This window comes from Argentina silus (assembly GCF_951799395.1).
Source record: "Argentina silus genome assembly, chromosome: 10".
Classification (NCBI taxonomy): Eukaryota; Metazoa; Chordata; class Actinopteri; order Argentiniformes; family Argentinidae; genus Argentina; species Argentina silus.
Window position 1 is genome coordinate 6850325 of NC_139664.1, and position 10000 is coordinate 6860324.

The following is a 10000-nucleotide window of genomic DNA, read 5'->3' on the forward strand; positions in this document are numbered from 1 at the left end:
ACTGGAAAGTCAGACAAACGATTCTATCTGGAAAAATAAGTGCAGTGATTTCAAAACACTTTGCACCTGTACTGTAGCATTCATTACGCTCTGCTTCAAAAAGTAGCCATATTTCCATCTACTTCCATAGAAAAACATACATACATACATTCCCCTCCCCATAGCAGTCGACACCATCCTTACTAACTCTGACCCAATGGTTTGGACAGTATCTGACGGCTGCAATCAGAGAGTTTGCAATCAGAGAGTTTACACCCAACCAACACGTCTGTGAAAGGCCCCCCCAGGGTGTCGGTCTAAAGCATGTGAGCGTTGTGGGGAGCAGCGCAAAGGCAAACACAACCCAGCCTGTATCCAGTATGCTAGATGATGCAGCACTGACACAGTTACTGGGCTTGTGTAACAATAGTGTGGTGTGCGTGTGTGTGTGGGGGGGGGGGGGGTTAGGCAGGGCCTGGGGTGTGAAATGCCTGGGTTGACTCAGGTTAATGAAGGATTTGCTGTCAAAGTGGCCAAATGTTTCAACACCACTGGGGCCAATAGAACACTAATGGAGACTACATACTACACCCCCACATTACATTATACAACAGTGTTTGAGATTACCACAGTATTTCAGGGTTAAATAAATAACATTACTAAAGATAATTCAATTTAGGTAAGATTTCAAGAGGTTAGATATTTCAAGATGGCTATGAGACTGTCTGTGCAAATGTTAACTTGAGAAGTGCAAAAGTGCAGGAGATTCCATGAAAGAATTCTACTGGATAAATTTAGCTAGATCGCTTCTTAACTATCTAGTTATGATCTATATAGAACTGTAGATGGTATGTAAGTGTAATACACAGACGCATAAGAGAAAGAATAAATTTTTAAAAAAGCAAGACATATCGTAAAAGAGATGAACAAATGAGACGGAGCAGACGAGAAAAACAGTGCAAACAGAGAGGGTGAAGAAGGGGTGGTGTCAGGATGTGTGTGAGAGAGGGAGTGAAACAGCTGTGCTGAAGAAGTGAGAATATGCCCTCATACCACATCCTTCGTCGCTCTACCCCCATACCCTTTTCTGTCTCTTTCTACTCCTCTCTCTCCTTTTCTCACCCCTCCTCTCTTCTCTCCTGCCTTCTCTCTCCAGGTCCCCCCCCCCCCACACTCTCTCTACCTTCAACTCAATAAGCTACATTGGTATGGCCAGTCTAATACAGCCAGGGCATTCATGACCAGAACACAAGAGCCAATTATGTCATTTAACAACCATTACGTACTGGCTAAAATAAGATTATGAACTCAAAAGGGGCCCGATAGAGAAGAAAAATAGAAGCAGATCTTTCATTGCTCTCCAGCACCCTATTCCCTCTCCCTGCCTGCCTGCCTGCCTGCCTGCCTGCCTGCCTGCCTGCCTGCCTGCCTGCCTGCAGCCTAGCGGTTCCTACAGTAGAATGGCTGTATCCCCATGTTACCTCTCTCGCTGGGTCCCCCAAGTACAACTCAACTCGGCAAATGTGGTTCCCATGTTTTAATGGACACCTCCCTTCCTCTGTGAAAGTGGCCATACGTCTAGCAGGAGGAGGAGGAGTAAGAGAGGTTTCTGACTGTGTCCCCTCCCGCCCCTCAAAGTACATGGAAGGTCTGTGTTCAGACAGTCCTGCCATACCAACAACCCCCTGCCCTGAAGCTCCAAGTTTAATCCCCTCCATTCTCCAATCCAGAGCCAAAATATAGACCCATACACTGTATATACCCCTCGACTTTCACGCCTTTTTACATCACATTTACATTTACGGCATTTACATTTACGACGCCTTTATCGAAAGCGACTTACAACAAATACATTTGTTTAAGTAAGTGAATCATCTATCCAACAGTCATCACTACTTTGTGCTACTTTCTCCTTTGACTCTCTCTGTTTCTTTGAGCCAAAATATATCCCCACGCCATATACCCCTGGCATCTTCTTCATGTCCCCTCCCCTCTCCATATACCCCTGGCATCTTCTTCATGTCCCCTCCCCTCTCCATATACCCCTGGCATCTTCTTCATGTCCCCTCCCCTCTCCATATACCCCTGGCATCTTCTTCATGTCCCCTCCCCTCTCCATATACCCCTGGCATCTTCTTCATGTCCCCTCCCCTCTCCATATACCCCTGGCATCTTCTTCATGTCCCCTCCCCTCTCCATATACCCCTGGCATCTTCTTCATGTCCCCTCCCCTCTCCATATACCCCTGGCATCTTCTTCATGTCCCCTCCCCTCTCCACCCTTGCACGCTCTCTGTCCCCATGTAAGAGGTCATTGCCTTCATGGAAACATTTGATAGGCGCGCAGGCCAATCGACTCGCATGGATTGGGAGTTCTCAGCAAACCTCCAGCCTGCCTAACTGCTTCCAAATGTGTGTGTGTGTGTGTGTGTATGTCTGGATGGAAGGGTAATTGCTCAGGCCAAACACAGAGGCCTTTGATTACCATTTGGGTTGTGGAGAACTGCTCTCATTCATTCCGTAGTGTGAGTGTGTGTGTGTGTGTGTGAGTGTGTGTTGGCTACCCATTTTTTACAACTCCAATGTCCATTGGCAGCTGATGCTGATGACTTAAGGATTGCAGCACTACCAGTTAAGTCTGGCAGAGAGAGTTCTGAACTTGGGTGTGCCAATAGCGTACTAGCAGGCGTACGCACACACGCACACACACGCACACGCACACACACACCTACCTCCAGGTACACATACCTACCTAACAAAACAAAGGTGCAATCCAGATTTGCAGCATTCTTACCTCCTTCTCTCAAACTAGCTCCATTAATAAGAAGATATCATTAGGTACTACTACTAATGAAATAGATCTATTATCTTGTATTTCTATTCAGACTTTATAGCCTAATAGGCAAATTAATCTCTGCACATTTAGATGTTTCAAGTGTACGGCTCCATCTTCCCGAGCATTTAGTACCCAAAGTCTGCCTAAAAGGTGTTTTATAGAGCTATAACTGTGTCTACCCTCAGTGCTTATTACTTACCTTCATAAGCCTTCTTACACTGTGAACACGCTAGCCGCGTGTGTGTGTGTGTGTGCGAGCGTACCTATGTTTATGCGTGTTCTTATTAACCCTCTACTCTCGTTGTGGTCCCGTGTCCTGGGCAGGTTCCCATCCCCCTCTCCCTCCATCCCTCCCTATCCAAGAGTAAACACCATCTATGAAGCCTAGTCTCGGTTTTTCCACCCTGACCCCTGGAATGAAAGAGCTCATTCTCTCCTTCTCTCACTCCTGTTCTCTACTAGTCTGACTCACACTCGGACAGAGGAATTTCCATTTCATACCTGTCTGTGTGCGAGGCCAGTCATCCAGTCTCTGGCCAGAGCGTCCAACACTTCCGCTATGAGGAAACAAACACAAAACCTTTCCCTACCACACCCAAATAAACAAGCACACGTAGCCAGAACACGATGCACACAAACTGTTCACTGAACAACCGTACACACACACATAAACAGTACACACACACACACACTGACATTCATTCCCTCCCTACTAAAAGGGCTATTCAGGCCTTCGGGATGTCGCCACTGTGCACATGTCTATCACACATGTACAGCTCTCTCTTTCCCTGTGTCTGCAATGAAGAGCATTTGGCAGGCCAGTGCTACCTGTATTTAGATGACTAAAAAAAACATTGCTCACTGTGAGAGCTGATACCATCTCCACTTACGTACATACACACACACACACACACACACGTTGTGCAGTAGTCATTTTACTCAGGGCCAGGATTAGTGCTGCTTAGCTCCTCTGTGCCACTGAGGCACAAGTTGGCGTAGCCCAGAAACAAACACACATACACACCAGGGGAGGCTGGTGGAGGTAGAAAGTGAAGGACGGGCTCATTGTAAAGCAAGCATGGCACATGAAACACACAATACCATTCCTTATTCCATTCATTACAATGAGTCCGTCTTCCGATTTCTACCTCCACTGATGCATACACACAGACCTCAGAGTGGCACCCTCAACTTCACACAACTGACCTCAGACAGGAAGAATCAGTAAAGCTCCCTACTTACTCATAAGCATGACATGCTCTTGAACTTAAACTGAAGAGTGCACATGTCTGATTGGTTTGTGTCCGGTTTTGCTGCCTAGTAAGCTACTCTAGAATCAAACGTGGCCAGAGCAATAGAGGGGCAGGAGAAGATTGTGTGTCCAGGCTTGGGGCATACCAGTATGTTGATGTCTGGAAGTGTAGCCTATCTGATGACATAATGGGCCGAAAAAGATTTGTAGGCCGAGGCTACTTAAATTTCCACATTTCCTCTGCCAAGTCGTCAAGTCATTAAGAAGCATTTTTTGAAGTATTTACATCTTAAAAGCCTAAAGGCAGTTCCAGACGATCAAGCTAGAGCGAGGACGCCAGGTTCACTGAAAACAGAGAGGGGGGGGGGTGGGGGGTTCAGAGGAGTTTCTCCTCCATATTAGCTATGTGTCTTGTTTATGTTTGGCAGGAGGGAAAGAAGCCACTCTGTAGCACCTCCTACTCCATGTTATTGGTTAACAGAAGCTGCTCCGCTCTTAACATTTAAAATGCTTCTCTTTCGCCACCCAAGATGAGCGCGGGTCACGCTAACGAGCACCAAGTTGGCCTAGCGTTTCTCTGCCCGCCGCCCAGCTGCCATAGTGAATGGACCCCCTTGCGGCTGCTGCTACCGTGTGAAACCAGCTTAACTAACAGTCAATTATTAGTTTCCCTGGGACATCCCCTTTGCCCCTTGGCTGTTGCATTGTGAGTACTATTCCTGTAATACCTGCTGGTTGCCCTATCATAAGACTGCTCATTGAGGCCATTCAGCTGTTTTACCTAAGCTCGACCTAAACTAAAGCATTAGGTCTCCTCTTCCCCTGAGAGAGAGAGAGAGAGAGAGAGAGAGAAAGACACACTAAAATTAAAAAGCCAACATTCCTTTAAAAGGAAGTGAAGGTAGCCTTTGGGCTTCAGACAAGACTGAACTTGCAGAGGGAGTGAGTGAGAGAAAGAGAGAAAGAAAGAAAGAAAGAAAGACAGAAAGAAAGAAAGACAGAGGGAGGGAGGGACGACAAGTGGTGTTGTTGTTCCTCGAACGGAGACAGGAAGTGGCAGGGCCTGATTCACACAGGGCCTCTGGGGTTCAGTGGCTGGGGAAATGTCACAAACGCTCGATCTTTAACTGCCATTCTCCATCGCTTTAAATGTAGCCTCACCTCTCTTATCAACGACAAAATCACTCAAAACAATGACTAATTAACTCATACTTCAGCTATGGAGATGCAACCCAGTACAGCCTAGCAACAGACGGAAAGGTTGTTTTTGTATTTCTTTTCAGTGGGTGTGAAAATATCAGAGCACTCATATCCACATTGTTGCTATTTCAGTGTAGAATTTCTGGTCAGACTGTATGCGCACAAAACAGCCTGTGAACTGACACTAGAGGTCCACTTTAGTAAGCCTTAGATAGATACAAGTATATGGCTTAGTAACAGGCAGACATGTTTTTACTGTAGATCAGCAGCTGTTGAGAAAACATCAAAGCTGATTAATATTATGGATATAATTATGAATAAAGGCTAAATTCAACTGTACTTATCTACAGCCAAACAATAGGCATCTTTTTTTTCCTCAACTAATTGATTGAGGGGTCTATCAAGATAGGGCTAAGAGAGATCAAAGAGGGATCGAGGGATAGAAAGGGGAGGGGGAAAGGCAAAAGTAAGAAAAATGGGAGACTGAAATGACAGGTGTATCATCATGTAAGACAGGGGTGTGATCAACAAAGTAAGGAGCTATAGAAAGGCAACTATAATAACATCAGAAATGGTCTACAAACCCACACGTATCACTATCAGCCTATGATCATTGTTATCTGCCTTTAATAATTAACCGTCTGATATCTGCCTTGCCATGTTATCAGCACTACAAATATATTACGTGCTAAAAACGCTGAGATTAACGGCATGAAAGTGCATAACAATTGCTTTCTAATTCAATATTATCGTTAGTGGTATCTTAATTATCTTTGTTTACACCCCAAAATAAGTCAGTAAGCTCCATTTGCTGATAAAAGAGTTGAACAGTGAACTACAGCAGAAGGACCGTACGGCCACACTGCAGACATGAAAAGTTGCATTTGACTGGAACACTGTCGTCGCGTGCAAATGTACAGATTCCGCGCCTCGCAACATTTCTGCATAGCGGCGAACGACACAACCTATCTAGCCTATAAAAAATGTCTCGCAGTCTTGGACAACAAATCAGAGGCAGATTATAGTGACACGTACCCCTCAAATTTTAATAAACCCCAGCAAGATCGTGAAGTCCGCTGCATTAAAAATGTTGCTTCGTTTACTCCAAAACAGCTGATTTTGGTCCAGAGAGGACGTGATATGTTCTGCTAATTGTAGCCAAACACAACATTCCTTTAGCTAGACCGTAGCAAACTGGCTGTGTGTCTGTCTGGTGAGCTGGCTATAAGAAAGGACGAGCGATTTCTCACGATAAACCAAACATGTTCCATCTGTTATATGTATCTCTACCGTTCTAACGTCCGCCACATGCTAGGTGGATTTACTAAACGTTTCAACGCGGTACTCACCTCAAAATACAGCGAAAATGTCAGACAAACGTCTAGTAAGGTTTCCCGTTCGAAAGTTGTCGTATGTCGGTGGAAAAAAACATTGTACGCGGAAGTACAAATTCAAGTACAGAATTCCCCCAGCCTTTTTTATCTGGAGAAACCACAGTCAAATAAATGCTTGTGTCAACAGTGGTTGGTCTTATATGAGGCTGTGGATATTGTCTTAAATAGTATGTATTTCAAATCTGGATTTAATGTAACTTTTGATCGTTTTCCTGTTGGGCTCAAGAAAAAAAAACCTGAATGGGTTGTTTCCGCACTGTGTTACACGTTATTTGGTCCCCTCATAGGAAAGCTTGTTGTGTCGGTCATTATGCGTAATTGCCATCATGACAGATATTTCTGTATGTTTGTGCTGCGAAAGGTCGCCTGAATGGAAACACTACATTTTATTCTGACATTCACTATCCATGGATCTTAACTGTATCAATGAGGCATACAGCATCCTTTTTAATAATTAAATGGTAAGTAATACATATAGGTAATATAGGTAGGGTAGTAAATAATATTCAACTTTACAGTACATTTGGTGTTATATACGTGTCTTATTACTTCCAGGAAGCGTGCATTCTATAGACCTACTACTAGATTCAATTACGCACGTAATGCGCATATATGGTCGCTTATCTCAATAATCTACCTTTTTTTCATATTTTTTTTATTGCACCTCATATCCGGTCGTTAGGCTATTGGAACTCTCCTCTTTGATCTTTCAATCATCACGTTTAAAAACAATCGGCGTTTTTCACATCCATATTCTTGGGATAGGTGGGCAATCGTTGTTCCATCGTTGCTTGAAATGACATTCAGTCCGCCAACCACAAATAGGCCCAGTCTGTTTGCCATAGTCAATGTTTACTGCACTCATCATAACATCATACTTTGCCCTATCCTTTATAAAATGCAAAGTTCAATCTTATCCTTTATAAAATGCAAAGTTCAATTTTATCAATACAACCTATTGTAGATTTACTGCGCCATCCTGTGGAGTAAAGAGTCACCCAGAATTACACCCCCTTGCCCGCCCACTCGCTTCAAATTATCTTATTTGATTTACCAAATTATTACGCTTGCATGCTATCACTAAAATAACAGATTATCATATACGTTGAATATCGAAGATTGATTATGTTAGATATAAAACATACATAATCAGGATCACTTCATGTCAATCATGTCCACATCAATCTCACTCATTCGCACAATGAATTCAAAGTGAACAACAGTCCTGTCTCCAGAATAGTGTTTATTGCTTTTGAAGATATTAATCATTTTTTCTTATTTTTGCTCTTTCCATTTTTCCTCTTTACAATAAAACAAAGAAAAGTGACTCATAATTTCACTGCATGGTCATTTGAGATGTGTACAACACACAAAGGAAAGAGTATTTACAGCGGTGTTTGTGAATACCATACAGAGATGACATAAGGAATTCCTGTAGAACTCAACAAACATAGAACTTTACATGACCTTTACAATAGTGCTTACACACCTAATCTTATACCGCCACTGGTTTACAAACCATACGGTATGAATCTGTACAATGTGGGGTAGTATTGCACTCTGTGCTAGAGATGATCCTGTGGCAGAGAAGTGGTTTTGTTTTTTGTCCTTGGTTGGTACTGAAACACTACTTCTGTTTTCCACTTTTAATGTCAACAAGCAGACCCCAGGGATGGGTTGGTTGGCTGTTTGCATGGACAAAAAGCATTGACTGAAAAATAATCAACAGATTTATTTTTTTTGTTTTCAAAGAATGTGCAGAAACCAATATTATTCACATTTGACTAATTACAGTACAGTTACACTGGGTGAATGCTAACTATAAAAAAAGACTGCCAGCATATTTTTAAACCCAAAGAGTTCATACGTAGGGCATCTTGAAAAATGACCAAAGGGCACAATTAACTGAGGTTGAGAAAATATGACACAATTCCCAGTGTGAACTCTGTTCTCCTCATAGAAAAACATCTTCAGAGTGCAGATATTCTGCCATTAATAATTTCATTTTTAATACACCTATACTTATCCATTTCCCATTTTTTTTAAATACAGAATTAAATCACACCAATACAGCTAACTCTTATAATAGTGATAATAATTAAATGTAATGTACACCATGATAAAATGTATACACTTAAATATTGATACAAATTCAAATTCTGGGATTTGCCCAGGTCTCTTTCTTCCGCTTTCCCTGTCTCTCTCTGTACTTCAGAACTGTGAAGGATTGCAGGGAATATACATTAGGTCTGAGCTGCAGTGCAAATGTGTTCACAGACTACTTTCTTTCATATGTAAATAAACACAACAATTCTCTTAGTAATAAATGAATGCAATAAATTAACACGAAACAATATCAAACAAACAGACAAAAAAGCAAAGTACATTCAGAGCAAAATATCTCACATTTTGGATTTGGGTGAAAGGGTTGGTTAGAGGGAGTCTCCCAATATACAGACTATAGTGACCACTAGGTGGCAATGTTTGACTATGTTTTGGAAACAGCAAACCGCAAACAGCCCCTAACACCCTACTTCCCAAGAAAAATGAATCCGAAGAATGACAGTAAATTCTCTGTAAAAATAAAGAATGAACAAATAATTGTTTGTGGCCATTATTGCAATTTGCCTTATTCTCCTCTATGCGCATATTCTGGTGTCACTGTTTATTATTGTTATTTTACATTGTGTTGCAATGTAGCTTTCAACATGACCGTGTTAGGCACACCGCAGTCTAACATACTGTAGCTCAATACACAGTAACAAACCACACATAGCAAAGTACAATGTACAGTGTTGTTAAAGCGCAAAGCAACATTGAAAACCATAGGATAATAGCTTAGTGTCAAACTAGTTTAGAGCTCAAAAAGAGACAAGACTGAATACAGCTCAAAATATGTTAGCTGCCATAGCAAAAGAGAAGCAGTATGCCCAATTTCAGCTGTGTTGGACATTTGGACAAGTCAACATATTGTTTACAAGTCTGATAAACATGAGAAAGAGCAGGAGGAGTGAAAGAGAGAAAGAGAGAGCAAGACAAGGAAAGATAGCAGTGACTAAATAAAGCAAGGCAAATAAAGGACAAAAACCACAACAGTGGTTGAAAACGAAGCGAGAGAAAGAGAGAGAGAAGGGTTAGCGAGACAGAGAGGGACACGGAACATAATCTATTAGCTGTGGATCAGTTTGAGAGTCTCTGTTTCCCTGTGTCGGTCAACCAGAGCCATGGAGGGAGAGAGGGAAGGAGGGTGGGATGGAGGTGGAGGGGAGATGGGCACCAGGTTCTTGAGGGGATGAGGGGACACTGGGGGAGGGAGGGAGGAGAGTGGTGGCCGGGCGCC

At 42.7% G+C, this 10000-nt stretch overlaps 2 protein-coding genes across 6 annotated transcripts in view; both read right to left on the reverse strand.

Annotated features, from left to right (window-relative positions):
• arhgef1 (Rho guanine nucleotide exchange factor (GEF) 1) overlaps positions 1-6748 on the reverse strand; it is a 28467-nt gene extending 21719 nt beyond the window's left edge. For 4 of the 5 annotated variants that reach the window (XM_083678740.1, XM_083678742.1, XM_083678739.1 and 1 more), the window contains exon 1: positions 6616-6677. The gene's annotated coding sequence lies outside the window, so the exon portion shown is untranslated. Of the gene's footprint in view, positions 1-6615 lie in introns of all 5 variants that reach the window. The other variant, XM_083678741.1, reaches the window with a different exon arrangement.
• A 3081-nt stretch (positions 6749-9829) lies between these two features.
• erfl1 (Ets2 repressor factor like 1) overlaps positions 9830-10000 on the reverse strand; it is a gene marked incomplete at both ends in the record, with an annotated part of 8560 nt that continues 8389 nt past the window's right edge. The window contains one exon of the mRNA XM_083679794.1: positions 9830-10000. This exon is cut by the window's right edge and continues 647 nt beyond it. Coding sequence (XP_083535920.1) covers positions 9830-10000 — 171 coding nt within the window.